The following is a 17,903-nucleotide window of genomic DNA, read 5'->3' as shown; positions in this document are numbered from 1 at the left end:
ATATTTCATAACTATGTTTTTATCCGTAGTATCTGTTACAGTTTTTTGTTTTACTGATGTAAGCTTGGGATGTTTTCTTTATAACAACAGGAAGTCATACTGGAGAATAAAAATGAGAATTCATACCTGCACTGAGAATTTGCTCTCCATTTTGTCCATGGTATCTGATTTTTGTTGGTGGTGCACTATGTCCCATTCGACTTCTCAACACACGACCTGTGCCACCAGGTCCATCAAAAATCCATACCTGCCTCCCCAGGAAAAGCAGAAAAATGAAGGTGTTGAACATTGCTGTGCCAACAACTAAAATTCTTGGCAGGGGAACAGGGTAAAGCGGAAACTGGTAGAGCAAACCTCACATAATGGCTTTCACATTTGACACTAAAACTCTGGAGGTTTACAATGCAGCAGCAAATTGCTCTCCACTGTTCATTATGCCCCTCCACCAGATCAAAGAATGCAAAACACCAGGGACATTTATCAACTGCAACAGTTCACAACACAGAATATTACACAAAAACAGAAATAGATCATGACTTAAGTTAGTAACTGGTTTGGGATGCATGGATCCAAAGCTTTACTCCTCAAGGTTACCATGAAGCAATAATGGAAGCTACATCATGGCAGCAAAACCGTAAGTTTCTCCACTAACAAATTGGCTGAGAGCCAGCAATTTCAGTAATTTTAGTTTCATTGTATTTGTTTCATTTGTAAACTGCTACTTTAAATTAGAGTACACATTTACACTTCAAAGGATTGTAGGAGAAAAAAACAAAAACACTACAGCAAAGAGCAGCAGCTATTATAACTTACCCTTATAGCATTATCAGCACCATTAGTAATAAGAAGTGGCTCTCCAGGGACAAACGACATACCAGCTATCGCTGTGGAATGGGCATTTCGCATTTGACTAATAAGTTTTTTCTCTTCTAAATCCCACAAAGCAATGTGTCCAACAGGGCTACCAGCTGCCATTACTGGGTGTCCATCTGCTCAAACAAAATTTAAGAGATTTGCGTCTTGACTTTCGGTTCATCAGTTCCTTACAAACTTTGTACATCTTAAAACTGATGCCAAAAAAAAAAAAAAAAAAAAGATCAAACCCAAAGGAGAAAAAAAACATTATCAAGATATGGTGTTCTATCTGAAATATCCTAATATTTCAAACTTGAAACTACACAAAGGTGACTTATAAATTGATGATTACACAACCGAATATATCTAAGTTCAGCAACCAAGCCTGGAAAGCCCACAAGACCTTGACCTGCAACATTTCTTAAGACATTACTTTCTATCTCAGGTTCTTCCCCAAACTTGTAAGCCTTCACACTTCAGCACATGAAAGTTGATGACATCTTTATTCAATCACTCTAAGTAATAATTAAAATTCTAATTTCAAGGGATTTCTAGTTTTTGTTCTACTTCTTGTGTCCTCTCTATTATTAAGGAAACAAACACGTCACACTAACTTCTAAAAACATACGACAAATACTCTAGTAAGTATGTTTAACTCTCATCGTGTCAAGATAAAACTCTGCTGTTTCCTGCATAACTGGAAACTAATCTTTCAGGCCTAATAAAATAAAAGCACAGCTTCAAATTACAACTGCACACTTCATGGACATCCAAAACAGGACTACAGTTTTCTTCTGTGGTATGGGAATTTCTTCACCAGTATGGAAATTTGCCAAGTTCATTCTCATTTAAATGAAGAACATTTCATTTAAATGAAGAACGCAAAGACTGTAATAAGTATATGAATTCATAAGAACCAGGTTACATTTACATTTCCTATCCATAAGGACAGGAAGAGAGACAGATTAGAGAGAGATTGGAGAGAGTGTGAAGCTGCATGTTCAAGCAGGCAAGTTAAGTTACTTAACTCTACTAATATTTTGAGTTAAATGGCTGAAACAAAAATGCTCTCTGCACTTCAATCAAGCCTCTCCAGGAGCATCTCTCATCAGCAGGCTTTGCATCAATGCACATGCTGTTAAGGTTTGCATGCTTCTCTATTCATATGACTGACTAGATTCAGCATCACAGCCTGTAGGCAAGATCAGTGCTACAGTAACTAGCTTGAGTATTTAGTATGTGTTCACTGGACACACACACACCCAAAAAGTTAACATAGTGTTCCTCTGAAACAGCCATTCAGTTGTGGCCCAAGTATTAACATTCTAACTTGTCTTCCTTGGGAGGACACTAGACAATAAATTTGACAATACATTTGGATACGAACTTAGGGTACTGATTACTCTGCAGCAACTCCGATAATTATGAAAATAATTAATAATAATTAAAATAATTAAAAATAATAATTATGAGAGGCATTAGCTCTTGGCACATAAATAACAGGCTTATTTTTCTTTAAAGAAAAGTATTGTATGCCTGCGCATACCTCCTGTGCACTGAGTTCGTACATGGGAAAGTGCTATGAAATAAGCCTAATCTCCCTTACTCTTTGATAGTTTTTCTAGATTACCCACAGCCTTTGAAAACTGAAATTCTCATCCCAAACTTCAGTTCACAAATGCTTTTTTAAAACATTTTCCCAACTTCCATTTAGTTTTAGTTATTTTATATGTATTTTCAAAAGACGTACCTGTACGAAAAGATATTGCTGTGATGGGGCCCCAGTCTTGTTGAAATTTCATAAGAGTTTCATCAAACTTAATATTATGTACAATGATATGACCAGATACAAGACCAACTGCAACGACATCCACAGCTGGGGCCTGCAGGAAATATTGAAAGACAACTGGAAGTGAAAAAAGCTGGCCACTACCCTATTAATAGCAGTACATACAAAACACTGCATCTAAGAACAAATAGTGCAGAAACAAAGGTATCTCATGATATCCTCTATCTACACTTCCATAACTGAAATTGAACATATGGTAAATCTAAACCAATAAAAAAGAGCTGCAAGATTTTGCACCTCCTCTTCACAGAACAGAACAATTCAATTTCCATTAGTTAGAACTCCTTGGAAAAACATTTCTGGTAGACCATTATGCACCCTGTCACATGCATGTATTTAAAAGTTTTACCCAGATGACTAAAGATCATTTTCAAAGCTGTTACCAATACTTTAACCACTACCACCAAGTTTTAATTATTTTTTATATCTAGAAAACAAAAAACAAAACAAACAAACAAAAATCTTCTGTTGACTCAGCAAAACCCACATTTTATTAACCTCTGAGGTAAAAAAAAAATAAAAATAAAAATAAACAGCAAGAAACTGCCAGCGTCACAAAAGTCGCACGATACACCTACAATTTGCAAACAATTACTTTCTATTAATTAGTTATGTAATTAATTGAATACAGACTACAGAATAATGAGCACAAAATGGCTAAGATGCTAAACATGGAAGAACTGGGACTAGAGGAAGGCTATGTAATTAGCCTTCAAGTCTACGTCTCTTCATCTAGTATGTTCAAGAGGATTTTTAGTTTGACTTGAGCGAAGACAAGTCATTTTTATTGCTGCAATTTTAAATGACAGTGTTTTGTTTGCTATACTTCACCAGTTGTATAAGAAAATAAGATTAAAAAAAACATACTAACTTGTTCAAGAGTTGTGACCCCTAAGCCCCATCCTGAAAATGAATACAAGAGTTTGCTGGAAAACAAAAGATAAATCAATTATAACTTTTCAGGATTTTCCACATCAAAATGTGTGTTTTACATGCATTTACACAAAAAAACAAACAAACAAACAAACAAACAAAAAAAACAACAAAAAAATGTCCTTACACACCTTTTAAGAGGAAAAAAAATACTGATAAATAAGGTTCAGAATAAAACTTACAGTACATTTTCATTTGAAAAAGTTAGCGTCACACTTTAATACTTCAAAGGTGACACAATCACATAATGCAATAGAGAATACAACCTATTCCATGTCAGTTGCATGTGTTTCTGCTTTAAATACACCTCTTCAGAATTCATAAGATCAACATAGGAAGCCAGTCTTCATTCAGAGTAACTCCCTTACATGAAGGCACTTCCTCGTACTACAAGTACACACATCTTGTTTCTTTCAAGAACATAAACGGCCAAAACATCAAGCCAAATTGGTCATGCTTATTAAGGGTGAAATTATAAACACATAATTGAAAAATTATTCTATCACCACAGATATTGATTATCATTCTTAAAAGATGGCTAGCAGCCTTCTACTTCCATCCCTAACTTTCTTCTCTTGACAGAGATTATCAGTATTCCTCCTCAGTTCAACAATTTAGTTTTTATCTAATCGTGCCAACGCCTATCCACAAAATTTTTTTTTTGTTTTAGGGAACAAACAACAGAAAATAGAAATTACTTATCTTAGCCATGTTGTCAAAAGAGCAGTAACATGTCTATAAATTCTCATACAGTTAAGGAAGAAACTAAGAGATCTAAAAGAGGTTTAACATCTAGGATATATTGCATCCTAGAAGCTGTGATGTGCATTAAAGACGCAAAAGTAGTATGAGTGCAGACATTTGCTTTTCTGTATTTTTTAGGTTATTTCTACTTCCTGATTTATATAGCATATACTGCGTTTCCAAAACATTTGAACGTGAAGCAAAAAGTTAGCTGTACTTTCACTGTAAGTATATGGTACTTACGAGAATAAAACACTGAACTATGCAATCTAACACATATTTGCAGTATGCACATTAATACATGGCAACAGTGAACCTCCCTCTACCTTTAATGAGTTAGAAAGCAGTTAATCATGGTAAGCATGAAATACTGTCATTATGGACAGTGCTCTACTGGGATACACTCAGAGACAACTACATGTCTACACACCTCTTTCTTAAGTCTAAATATCAAACACTAATTACCTCCACACCACCTGCCAGCAGTTCCTTGGACCAGCACCAACCAGAAAAATTACACTTGGAAGAGCTGATGCAGGAGGCCTGAACATGCTTTTACTATCATTTTAATTATTTTCATGGGAAAGCTATGTGATTCCAAGAAACTAAAAAAAAGTAACTTGATAAAAAGAATTCTCGAACAATCCCTGACATTCTGCAGAGACAGTAAACAACATGTAATTTGAACAACATCAGCATGCAGGGAACAGCAACATTCTTTATTGCTGGAGGCAGACCAAGCAATAACTTATGCCAAAGTACTCAGTAAAATATTCCATGTTCAAATGCTCCCATAGTTAAAAATATTAGTTGACGTATACGAAACTACTTGGAGCATGAAGTATACCTAAGATAATAAGAATCTTACTTGGATCTTATATTCCACAGCTGCAAGCCCCCTTGCTCACTCCCAAGGAGAATTTTATTCAAATAGGTGCTGGGATGCAAAATTGCAGAAACTGCAAAAGTAGCTTTATCAAAAACCACTTGAAGATACTCCTCTGCAGAAAAAAACAAAACAAAACAAAACAAAAAAACAATGTTAGCATGGCTACCCCTGAAAATTGGCAGGCTTGTTATCCTTTGGCAAATGTAAAAGGCACAAGAACATTTATTCTGCACTAATCCTACAATTGGTGTTTCTTCCATTAAAGCATTAGCTAATCTGTAACAGGACAGGCTAACCTTGTTTATTTTATAACATCTGTTTGCTTGAAGGTATGTTTTTTCTCCCCTATGAACCTACCTAGCACAACAATGCTGGCAGAGCTGTAGTGATTTGTATCTTTCTGAAGGACTCAGGCTCCTGCCTGAGCAAAACACCTCATTTGATTAGCATACCTTTAGTTTGTTATAGCAACTTCAAATCGCTAAAGCCTGTCTACAGACACTTGGAGAGCTAGTAAGCAGGGAATGACATTGGCCAACATCAGTCTGAGAATACTTTCTAAAGAAAAAAAAAACACCCAAGGCCACTGAAACAGGATTCCATAAGGCACTGTTCACTGGCACAAGATGCTGCTGACACAATCACAAGATTATTAATTAAAACTTACTCTTACACAGACTGATAAACATCAAGGACTTATAGGATTTAGGAGATGCTGACAGAGCTGCTGTATCACAGTCTTTACCCCAAAGAATGGAACATTAATATGTGATTTATCTGCAAGATTTCTTTACACCTACACAAAACATTACAGAGTATCTACACGTGGTGCAGAATCAGTTCATGACAAATTATTGCTAGATGATGACCTCAAGTTACTGTTTCGGTAAAACCATTATATAAGGATTTTTTTTTTCAAAAGAATAAAAAACTTCCTAACATGTGCTTAAAATACTTCTTACAAATGACTGAGTGTTTAACAGTCCTATTCCACAGAACAGTAGCAATAACAAAAACTGTCTCTCACCTTCTGACTGTATGTCCCAAACAATAAGAACATTAGCAACATCCACAGAGATGACATGATCACCAAAAGGCTGCAGAAGGTGTATTCTTGCCTTGTGACCTTTATAGGTATGAACTACCTGTAATTTCAAAGTAGAAAAGTTTTCAATACAAACCGTTTGGGTAGCATAGCACGTTAACGTAATACTTTAAAGTATTTAGTTTAATCGTCTATACACGAATTAACAACAAATTGATTTTTAAGTACTTATTTAACTATTACAATTAATGCATAAAAAATGGGTCAGACATCACCAAAGCTGTTCCTATACCCTCCTGTTTTATGCTCCCCCTTCTATAGTAAAACAGCGTTTCTAGAATTGAAGGTAATTAACAGTTACGGAAGTACAAGTCTGTAGAGAACCAACTATCTAGAAGACAAACGCTACACAACTGTTTTGTAGTACTAATTAATAAGTAAACTGATAAAAACCTCTTTGTTCCTGGCAACAGCATGGAAAACGTCACCGTATGAAGCAAATATCAACATTCGGTCCGCTGCCAAACAAGTGATGTCTTGAAGCAAAGCATTGCCTGTTAATCAAACAGAAAAGTTAAACAGGTTTCATATCCATAACAAAAGATAAAGTCTGACAACATGTCTGTTTAGCATGGTGACATACCAATAAAACCGTTCTCTTGTATGCATTTCTGTAAGAACACAATAATTTCAGATGAATGCAAGTACCACGGTGCATATCACGGTTGGTAACAAGATAAGTGCTACATTGATAAATCACAACGTGGTTCTTTGAAAAGACAGCAATTCATTAATTACTGAATTATCACTGCAAGTAAAGGCACATGTTAGCTTCTTCAAAGTTTACAAAATAACACTTCTACAGATTGTCAGAGCCCACAGCCTACTGGACTGTAAACAGATAATAAACCAAAAGCTCAGAGATAGCAATGCCTGTTAGTTTAAGTCTTCTGCAAACTTGCTGGTTTACAGAAGCCAGTGACCCACTCCTGCATCTGGTTATTCTAATCACAGTTGAAGAGACAGACAATTTACTGCTTTAAGAACGTATCTCACTTCCCACCTACTGACTGGTTCTGAAAGAGTATTGAGGATTGTGATCAACTACTTTACAAGCTCAAATGAAAAAAAAAAAGCTTAAGCTCCAAAGGCTTCTGAGAGGAAGCTGTTGTGGTTCTACTTGCTAGAAACCTGAAAAAAATACTCTACAGAAAAATATTCTTAAGTTTGTTGAAACAGAGAAACACGGATCACAAATTGCAGCACTTCCCAAATGTAAAGAGAAACTCCAGATGAAAAATCAGTCACCAGAGGAGTTTGCCTGTGATGCAGGTGAATTATGTGATCATGTAGCATCCCTTCTGCCAATGTTGCTTTGTACTATGAATTATTATCAGACAAAGAATCTTGAACTTAGCTGTACTGCTATGGAACTTTAACTGGAAGTATTAAGAAAATAAACAAGGTTGCATTCTATAAGAGGTTTCATTTGTTTGAACACTAGACAACTTCCCACAATACCTGCGAAGTGACTTAGGCACGTCATCGGGTTACAGAAATCTGGTACTCCACGTAGGCTGTGAGCCAGGCTGCTTAGACCAAGACTGTTTTAGATAAACCCTCTTGAAAAAGTTCAGAGCACCAACCACAAAACGTCAATAGGCCAACACCAGCACACAGAGATGCACATCATTTATTTTCTCAATCACGATTCTGCATTTTAATATATCTGGATTTGTATTTTAATATCACAGTCTCAGAAAAAGCTTAAATGACTATGTCTATTAGAAGGCACAGCCCACCGAAAAAGATTTCACAGGCTATGCCATTGAAAAACAGAAGTTACACTTATTTGCTTATAGCTGCAAGTGTTCACTGCTTCTAAACCTAGTCGCAGCTTTGTGATGGGTGGTTCTCCAAATTATGGGGTCAACTATTACTGAAAAATATTTGGTTTTATGAAATCTGTGTGAGAACTTTGTGGTCTACAGCATTTGCGTCACTGAATCATCTAACTGTTGGCTGGATGGGATCTTTGGAAGTCATCTAGTTCACCCTCCTGCTCAGCTCTTCCCAAAGCTGGACTATCACCACTCAGGTTAACTGCAACTACGACCAGCTACGTGTTGAGAACTTCTGTGGAAGGGAATCTCTCGATACTGATGCTGTACTACAGTTTTCTTTTAGTCACAGACATCTTTCCCAACCTCCAGTCTGACCTTTTGAAGCAATCTGTGCCTATTGCCCCTTGTTATGCCATCTACTACTACCCACCACAAATCCAACTGATGCTTTTGTAACTACCTTTCAGGTAATAGGGTAGTTCTTGGTCACCTTGTATTTTATCCCTCACCAGACAAAGCAGATTTATTTACTTCAATGCCCCTTCTTGGGTCATGTTCCTCAGCATCCCTCCTGAAGGAAAAGGGAGAGCTGTAGGACGAAAACACACAAGCTGGGTGTTGCAGTCCAGGTGTGGTCTCACCAGAGCGAAGTACAGGGCAAGAGCAGCCTTCCCTGTGCTGCTGGCTGTCTTCCTAGCATAGCTCAGAACAGGGGTTGTTTTTACTCATGGTGACTCCATTGCTGGCCCACGTTCAGCCTGGCAGCAGCACCACCTGAGCTACTTTCCAGCAGGGTGCCATGCAGGCAGTCAGTTCCCAGCTTGTTGTGCTGTCCCAGGTGCAGAATCCTCTGCTTGCCCTTCATGAACACTGCAGGGTTTCTGTGGGCCCAGTCCAGGTATTTTGCAACAGCTCCACGGACTGAACCTCAGGATGCTGATGAAGGCACTGAACAACACGGGGACATGCCACTGACACCGAGGGTGCTTTGTCACGTTACTAGCACCAAACTGGATGTCAAGCCATTGATTAACACCTTTTGTCCCCAGCAGTCCAGACAATCTTTTAATGCCATGGGGACTTTTAGTATCATCTACAGCAGCTCTGACCCTGCAATTATACATCTATCTTCTGTAAGGAAGGACTTGGCTACCTCCTTTATGGTGGCCAAGGCCTTTAGCTAGCCTTTATGGCTACCTTCTAGTAGCCGTAAAGACAACAAAAAGTGATCAAAAAGTGAACTTTGTCCCTTGCTTGTTCCTTTAATGCCTGCTTCTGGATGAACACGGTGACAAAAACAGGAGGCTCACCAGGTTAGAGAACTAAATCACAGTCGTAACAGCAACCCTGTTTCTAAATTGAGATCCACTCTTCCAGGGACACCTTCAGCACCCAGTTTCCCCTTTTGATCTGAGACCCGGGCACAGCTACAGTTCAGGAAAGAAGAATGAACGATCCATGCATACTTACTGACAGCAACGATCCCGAGCTTCTTCACCTGCAAAAAAGGACATTAAAATGGCATTTTTAGTGATGTCAAACTGAATCTGCAGTAAACAGAAATTCAACAGTCAAGAAGCCAGCCTAGCTGCAACTAGGAATTTGCACGTCTTACATGAAAGAAAACCATATTTACTTTATCTTAAAACAGCATCTACACGGGGACCCACAGGCAGCAGATCAGAAGGGAGGGGACAATACATGCTGAGAGACACCACGCCGGGAAGCTTTTACCTTAATGCACGTGAAGCTAAGCACATGTTTAGATAACCTGCAAGGCCTGGGGAGGCTTGTGTTCACCTCACCTCTGGTTTTACATCATTTCCACCACAAGCACCTGATGTTATTAATTTGCCTCAGTTCATGACGGACAAAAGCTACCGCTAAGAAGCCAGCAGTAAGCCAATCCACCCGCTGCATGCAGTCTGTGACCTGCTGATCAACGTAAACTCATGATCCAGTTCTGTTATAGCCCCGATATAATGAAAATGCTTTTAAAGTGGCAAGAAAAGGCTTTATAGTGACAAAAAAGAGGTTTTATAGGGACACAAAGGGCAGAGGTGGGCAGCAGGGCCACGGGAAGGCTCCTGCAGGTGTGGAGCCCGGCGGGGCGACGCCTCAGCGGGCGGCCCGACCCTGCCCGGCCCGGTCTCCCCCCCGGTCCCGCCGCCGCCCCCCCGGCGCCGCACTCACGTTGTAGGTGTGCACGCTGCGCCCCACGGCCGTGGCCACGTAGAACTCGCGGTGCCGGCCGTGGTAGCGCAGGACGTGCGGGACGTGGCCCGAGTAGCGGCCGAGGGCGCGGAACCCGGCGAAGAGCCCCCCGCCGCCGCCCCCGCCACCCCCGCCGCCCGCCGCCATCTGCCGCACGCGCCCGCCGCTGGCCGCCAGGAAGCGTCCCCAGGCTTCCGGCCGGGCACGCGGGGCGCCGGGCCGTGCCAGGCGCAAAGCGCTCCCCGGCGCACCGCGGCTGCGGGAGATGAGTTCCGCCCCTAAACCCACCCCCTCTCCCCCCCCCCCCCCAGCTTCTCCCCCCTCCCGGCTCAGAGACACAGACCGGGGCCGTGGGGCGGGTGGTGGGAAAAAAGGCGTTTAATTCTGATAAAACAAAAAAGAAAGGCGTCGTGAGGAGGGCGGGGCGGTGTGCGTCTGTGTGTGTGTGCGTGTGTCTTCCGTTAATAAATTAAAAAAGATGAAAGAGGGGAAGGGAGGGGAGGGGAGGGGAGGGGAAGGGGGGGTCGGTGCGGGGGGTGCATAGCAATAAATAGTAGGTCGGGAGGGGGAGGAAAAGGAAAAAAATAAAATAAGAAAACGTACAAAGGACACACGTACATTAAAATAAAAAATAAAAATACACATTCTTTGGAAAAAAAAAAAAGTTAAAAAAAATAACTTTTTTTTCTTTTTTTTTTTTTTTTTAAGCCGGCGCTGCCTACGCCAGGTTCATGTAGCTCCTCCACACGGCCAGCAGCTCCCGCACCTTGCCCTCGTCGCACAGCCCTCCTCCGGCCACGGCCTCGCGGGGCGCCGCCGTTCCTCGCCGCCACCCCTGCAGCACAGCACAGCACAGCACAGCACAGCCCGGCTCGGCTCGGCTCAGCACAGCCCGGCTCGGCTCAGCCCGGCTCGGCTCAGCCCATCCCGGGCCCCCAGCACCCACCTGAGGCGGGCGGTACCCGCGGCAGTTGCGCTGCACCACCCGCAGCGTGCTGGGCCACAGCCCCCGGCCGCCGCAGCCCCGCGCCCCGTCGAGGACGCACTGCAGCAGGCGGCCCTCCCGCTGCGCCCGGAGCCGCTCCTGCGGGCACAGGGCGCTCAGCGGCCGCACCCCGCACCGGGCACCCCGCACCGGGCACCCCGCACCGGGCACCGAGCCCCGGCGGGGCGGCAGCGAGCAGCCGTCGAGCCGTCCAGCCGCTCGCCCTGCCCCGCCGGCGCCTCCCCGCGCAGCCCCGGCCTCCAGCGCCCTCGTGTCCCCCCCCGCTCCCCGTCCCCGCCCTCTCCTCCCTCTTTCGGCCCCCCGTTTTCCCCTTCTCCGCCCTTGCTTCTTCCCCTTTTCTCGCCCTCTTATTCTCTCCCCTTCCTTCTCCCCCATTCCTTCTCCCCTCTTCGTTCTCCCCTCTTTCTTCCCCTCGCTTTCTTCCCCCCCCCCATTTTCTCCCTCCCCTTTCCTTCCTCCTCTTTCCCTCCCACCCTTTTTCTTCCCCCCTTCATTCTCCCTCCTTTCTTCTCCCCCCTTCCTTCTCCCTTTTTCCTCCCCCTCTTTCCCCTTCCCCATTTTCCCATCCCTTTCTCACCTTCCTTTTCATCCCTTCCCATTCTTCCCTTCCCTTTTTTCCCTTCCCTTTCTTTCCCTCCCTTTCTTCCCCCCCCTTTCTCCCCCCCCTTCATGCTCTTTCCCCCATCCTCTCTCTCCCCCATTCCCTCCCCCCCCCCTTTTTTTTTTTTGGTGTGCTTTCGCCTTTTTTTTTTTTTTTTTTTTTTTTTTTCACGGAAAGGGAATGCCACCTAGCCGTCGGGGGGGCTGCGTTCACCCTGGCGAACCTCGGACTGCTCCGGCCTCTCGGGCGCGTCCTCGCAGGTGTGAAAATCGAGCTGTAGCCCCTGGAGGGAGACAACAAAACGGGGGGTGCCCCTTAACGCCGCCGCCCCTCGACGGCGGGAGCTCGCACCCCGGGGCCGCCGTGGGAGCGGAGCGGGGCGGTGGGGGCAGGCGGTGCCGCCGGGCTCGGTGCCGGGCTCGGTGCCGGGATCCCGCTCTCCTCCCTCAGAGCCGCAGCCTGGTCTCCTTGCTAAGCGCTGTCTGTGCGCGCAAACCATCCGCGAGGCTTTTCTAAACCGCTGATCACCTTTGCGACCGTGAAACCGTCTTCGCCGTCGGCGCGGCAATGCACAAGCGGCTTTTCAGTCCTAGGGGTCTGCAAGGCGCCGGGAAGGGTCAGGTAGCGCTTTGGCAGCAGCCGCCCGGGCTCCTGCTCTCCGTCCCTGCCAGTCCCAGCTTCAGCGCACACTTTTAGGGAGGTCGCCGGAGGAGGAGGAGAGTAGGAGATAATTTCCCCGTCCTGTTCACATGCACCGGCTTACTAAACTAGCCAACTCCCGGCTTGCTAATCGAGATTTTCAGAAAGTAGCTGCCGGCGGTCAAGGATAAAATCGTGGAGGCAGTGCCGTCCCGAGTTTCCCTCCGATGCCACCAGAGAAACCACCAACCTCGTTTAAGATCATGTACACATCCAAAACGTTTAGGAGATCCTCTCGTATCTCGTCGTGGTTACAGAGGCTGAAATTGTAGGCGGACTCCCGCGATAAGTCGGCGATCTGAAGAAAGATGATGAAGCCACAAAAGACTGCGTAAGAAAAAGCCAGAGGTTAATTCTCCTGCACCGCTACGTGACCCGACAGGGCACGGAGGACAGATCTGAAGAGAGGGATGCTGGTGCCTCGGGAGCACTAGAAAAACTGGTTGGTTACCCTTGTGATTATCCATGGTGTCTTTACACGTTGTTTTTCTCCTGCTGGGCTTCAGATCGTTGCTGGCTTCATATATGTACCTGTACGCCTACGGAAATGATGGTTTCCAATTCCATAACCGGGGCTCATTGGGACGTCTCATGCACCTCTTTCCAGAACCCTAAATAATAAATATTCAGACTCGAAGCTGTGTCACCGATCCGAAAAGAAACACGGGATAATAAATAACAACCGACCGCAGCATCTAAATCCTAACCCAAACAAACCAAAGCGAAAAAAAACACAAAACAAAACAAAACAAAAAAACACTCCACAGCAGCCGGTCCCGCCCGAAACGAGTGGGGACAACGCCGCCAGCAGCAGCGAGGAGCCCACCTCCAGGGCTGGCTGTCGCGATATTGTCGCTCAAGAGACACACGACGCTGGGGGACCGCCCGGGGCAGGCGCTCACGCCCGCCTCGATGTGCTCCCGGCGGCACGTTTCAGCGCATCGCTTCGCGATGCTGGCGAGCGCTCGTTTCCCCGTCTCGCCTAGAGCTTTTTCCCGTCTTGCCTGGCCCTGTTCCTCCTCTGTCCTAGCCCTTTTCCCCCTTTCTCTCTTCCCAGCCGCCTCCCCCGGGGAGACCTTTCTCCCTCGCAGGCTGCGGGATGCGCGCCCCCGGGGGCACCCGGCGGGCTCGGGACCCCGGTCGGGGAGAGGGGCGGGCAGCCCGTGCAGGTGTTTTCTGCTTTTGGGGGGTGGGATTGCTCCTGGTCCTCCTTTCCGTCAGGGAAAGTGCCCCGGGATGCCCACTGGCAGCACCGCGGCGGGAGCGGTGCCAGCCGAGGGCACCGCGGCAGAGGGTTTAGAGGCAGCCTTATCTCAGTTTCGGGTAAAGCCTTTTCTTTTTTTTTTTTTTTTTTTTTCTCGGGGAATGCCTCTCCGGAGTGACTCATCAGGGAAACCCAAGAGGACTGCCACCGCCGTGGGAAGGAGGGCATTTTTTTTGGCCCTCGGAGCCGGGGATGGGCCAAAAACAACTAATCCCCGTGTCGTGCCTGCACGCTGGAGTGCCCTCCCTCTCGTCTTCTTCCCGCCCCTCTCCCCGCAGCCCCGACGGCTGCTGCCTCCATCCCTGCCCGGTCTGGGAGCGGGCAGGGGGTGCAGGGCTCTGGCCTGGCCGTGGGGGACCCGAGATGGCCGGATCAAAGCGTGGTTGTGTGCCACCGCTCGTAGAGGTGCGGGGATAAACCTAATCCCCGTGAAAGTCCACGTCTGCAAGTCGCCATCCTAAAATCTGTTGTGCGCACCGGGGTGCAAAGCTGGTGCGCTGAGGCTCGGCAGCGCTCAGGGGGCACCTGAGAGAGGGGCCACCATTTGGGAACGGTGCTGCCGAGACCCAAATGCAGGCAGCACACACCAAGAGTTTTGCCTTTTCATGAAACCAGCCGTGCCTAGTCTTTCGCCAGCTGGCACTGTGCACATCTGTTGGGATACCTGTGTTTCACGCTCTCCCAGAGCTGCCAAGCAAACCAACACGACCCTATTTCCCTAAAGGATGTCTTGTTCACCTATTCCAGAAGCTATTGGGCTTTTTATTAACTTGCAAACTCGTGTGCCTTCACCTTGCTCTAGGACTTCTTGTCTGACTCTGTTAATCAGCTTTAATAAACTTTAATAAGTTATCAGTTAATAAACTGATAACATTCAATTTCTCTAAATAGCTTTGTATTTCTCATTTTACAGCATCACAAATGAATGTGCAACCTAATGTAAAGGAATTCACTTTTAGGCATACTTTTTCTGTGATACTCATGAAAGCCAGCAGCGTAACTGACAAAGAGCCTGCTCCTGCCATGAAGTCAGTGTAATGCTCATCTAAGGATGCAATTCAGGACCAAGAAAACCTTATTTGTTACTTTCCACTGTTTATTTCTCTTTTATAATCAGATAAACACAATAAACCTGTTAATAAAGGTGCTTATTTGCCCTTACTAAACATGGTGCAGTAGTCTTGGGAATAGTTCAAGCTTACAGCTTGTTTCGGTTTTAATATAAGCAATACTGGGCTCAAATTGTCTTCCATCACTACTAATATGCACATAGTTTTATCTCCGGCATGTGTGTCTCTGCAGTTAAGAGCAGAGCAAAGCTGCAGCAGCCTCTGGCAACATAATCAGATCAGCAAATGAGAAATGTGTTTTTTAAAGGAACCAGAAATGGATATGCCTGTAAAAGAGTGTTTGGCATTGAAAACATGCTTCTAAGTAAGTTCAAATGAAAGACTATTAAGAAATACGGAATCCACTTATTTTTCTTTAATCATTTCTTTTTGTATTTGAAAAGTTCTGCAAGTAAATAGCATGTCAGCAATTCATCTGGCCTCTAGTTTCCACTCAGCAATCATCTTGAGTGACCTCCCCCTCTTTTTCTTCATCTCCTCACCCTGCAGCCCAGCCAGCTTCTGCCTCCCTGCCCAGGTCTTGGATCAGGCAGATGGGAGGAGAAGTAGCGAATGATATATATATTTTTTATTATTATCATATTAATTTCTGAAGAGGTCTGCATTGAGATACTGTGATAAATGTCAGAAAGGCCGGGGAAAAAAAGTCACAACAATCTGTGCATATTTATAACTCAAGCACTCCAAAACTTTTAACTTTTACTTGCTCCAGACATAATAATTCTGAGGTCTCACTTCTGACGACAGCTTTTGACCTGGGCAGTTGGCCAAATCTGAGGGATTTGCAAGCGGCTTCCATTAAGAGAAATAATAAAAGACAAGAGTTTGTTGTTGTTGTTGTTGTTGTGTTTCTTTTTTTTTTTTTTTCTTGTAGCACTTTCTTCCCTAATGCTTGTTGCCTGGCAGTCCTGTTCCATCTTGAAGATACCACATTTGCAACCATGCTTGAGCAGCAGTAAAATGGGATTGAGAAATATCTTTTGCTACTTCGCTGCAGGTCAAGATGATATCTGTGCAGGCAGGACTGCTGCCAGCCCCCACTGGGAGAGGAATTTTGAAGCCAACGAGAAGTCACTGGCTTCAGTAGGCATTTCTGATCAATATTATTAATATTACTGGCATTATAATTCATCAGTCTGATTCGTATTTCCTGAGCCAGTTTTTGATTGTTACATCTTAGTACATGTAGCTGAAAGGCAAACCTTACACATTTTTTGTACACATGAGCAATATGTTCCTGCCTAAAACACCTCTCTGCTGCAGAAATGCCAGTCATACCCAGGATCTTAACATAATTATACTTTGGGGGTGTAGGATTTGGGAATTTCTTAAATTATGAAATTATGTACTTGGTGAGGAGACATGGAGGGAAATGGTGATTACCCAAGTGACGTCCGGGAGATGGGAAGGAAATGGGTTGGTGCTTGGTGCTTGAGAACATGCAGAGCATGTGCCACAGCCCAGGAGCCCATGGTAGGCTGCCCCGGGCCATGCAGGTGCATGCAGCCTGTCTGTATCCTGGCCACCCTTGGCAGGAGCTGTATGAGATCCATCTGGCTGGGCAAACACTGGTTTCTGTTTTCATGGGTCTGGATATGGTGGAAGAGTCCTAGGCTGGTGACTTTGCCATCACAGAGGGCACTGCACTCTGCTGTGATACTCCATGCTGTCTGACTACTGATGACAACATGCAGCAAGCTCACCAAAAATGCCCTCTCTGAGAGTCCCATACTCAGCAAAGCTGAAGGCAATATTAGAGGTACCTCTCAAGTGTTCAAAAGTCAGGCTGGACAGGGCATTGGGCAACCTGATCTAGTGATGGAAGGGGTGTTGGACTAGATAGTCTTTAAAGGTCCATTGCAACTCAAACCATTATACGATTGTCATGTGTGCAGCATGGGGGTAAACACACAATGGCCTCACTTCTAAGATTTGTTTTTGTTGATACAGTTTACTTTAGGATTTCTTTTCTGATGAAATTATTAATACTTTTTTTGTTTGTTTGTTTGTTTGTTTTTGTTTTAAGTATTACCATTTCCATAATGGAAATTCAAAATGTTGGCCACATTTGTTTCCACATTCCCACCTGACACCTGGATCCTGGTCTTCCTGTTCTTAGGCACACAAACCTGTCTGTTTGTCCCTATGCCTGTGTAGAAGCTTACCTTCTTGAGCACAAGTAGCATCTGAATGCTGGTGAAGCCCTCCACATGCTGCTCTGGAGATGCATGCATATCCCACTCACAAGTACCCAAGGCTGGCTGGTGGCTGGCAATGAAAAAAACAGCTCTGAGATAGCATCGCAGTACTTGGTGTCAGTTGGTATACCTCAGCTCTCCCCAGAGATCGAAAGACTTGTCAGCAAAACACAGCATGTCTGCATTACTAAATAACAACAGTAATAATCATAACAACAACAACAACAATAATAATAATAAATCTAAACCTTTTGATCTAATAGTCTGTGTTGATATGGATTTTGATAGCTGCTGACTAGAGTATCTGCACCGCAGTGTGACTTAGGTCTGAGACAAATATAGAGTATCTTTCTCCCAAGTCTCCTAATGCTGTTGGCTTCCATGCAGCATATGGAAAAGTCCAGGCTTCAACTTTCAGGTCCCGTCACATGATAGCTGGCACATCCTCACTTTTAAGAACTCCATACAGTGCTCTTAACATTATTCTCAGGGTAAAAGGTTTCTAAAATTACCTGTCTCTTAAGGAAAGTGAAAACCTTTCAGGAGGAGAAGCTTCAGCACCACAAGTCAAACTGACTCAAAGCAAGTTATCTTGCTTTAGCAGGATCCAGATTTTATCTGAGATTCCTTCT

General features: G+C 44.5%; 1 protein-coding gene across 1 annotated transcript in view; it reads right to left on the bottom strand.

Annotated features, from left to right (window-relative positions):
* The window catches only part of WDR36 (WD repeat domain 36), a gene marked incomplete at its 5' end in the record, with an annotated part of 34,955 nt that extends 24,435 nt beyond the window's left edge, over positions 1 to 10,520 (bottom strand). The window contains 9 exons of the mRNA XM_084305583.1: positions 127 to 247; positions 814 to 989; positions 2,606 to 2,738; positions 3,576 to 3,630; positions 5,250 to 5,382; positions 6,298 to 6,415; positions 6,769 to 6,869; positions 9,630 to 9,657; positions 10,353 to 10,520. Of these exons, the coding sequence (XP_084161709.1) occupies positions 127 to 247; positions 814 to 989; positions 2,606 to 2,738; positions 3,576 to 3,630; positions 5,250 to 5,382; positions 6,298 to 6,415; positions 6,769 to 6,869; positions 9,630 to 9,657; positions 10,353 to 10,520 (1,033 nt within the window). The remainder of the gene's footprint in view (positions 1 to 126; positions 248 to 813; positions 990 to 2,605; positions 2,739 to 3,575; positions 3,631 to 5,249; positions 5,383 to 6,297; positions 6,416 to 6,768; positions 6,870 to 9,629; positions 9,658 to 10,352) is intronic.
* Between the last annotated feature and the right edge of the window lie 7,383 nt (positions 10,521 to 17,903).

This window comes from Netta rufina (assembly GCF_964035555.1).
Source record: "Netta rufina genome assembly, chromosome: Z".
Classification (NCBI taxonomy): Eukaryota; Metazoa; Chordata; class Aves; order Anseriformes; family Anatidae; genus Netta; species Netta rufina.
Note: the sequence above shows the minus strand (reverse complement) of the source record. Positions and strands in the feature narration are given on the sequence as shown.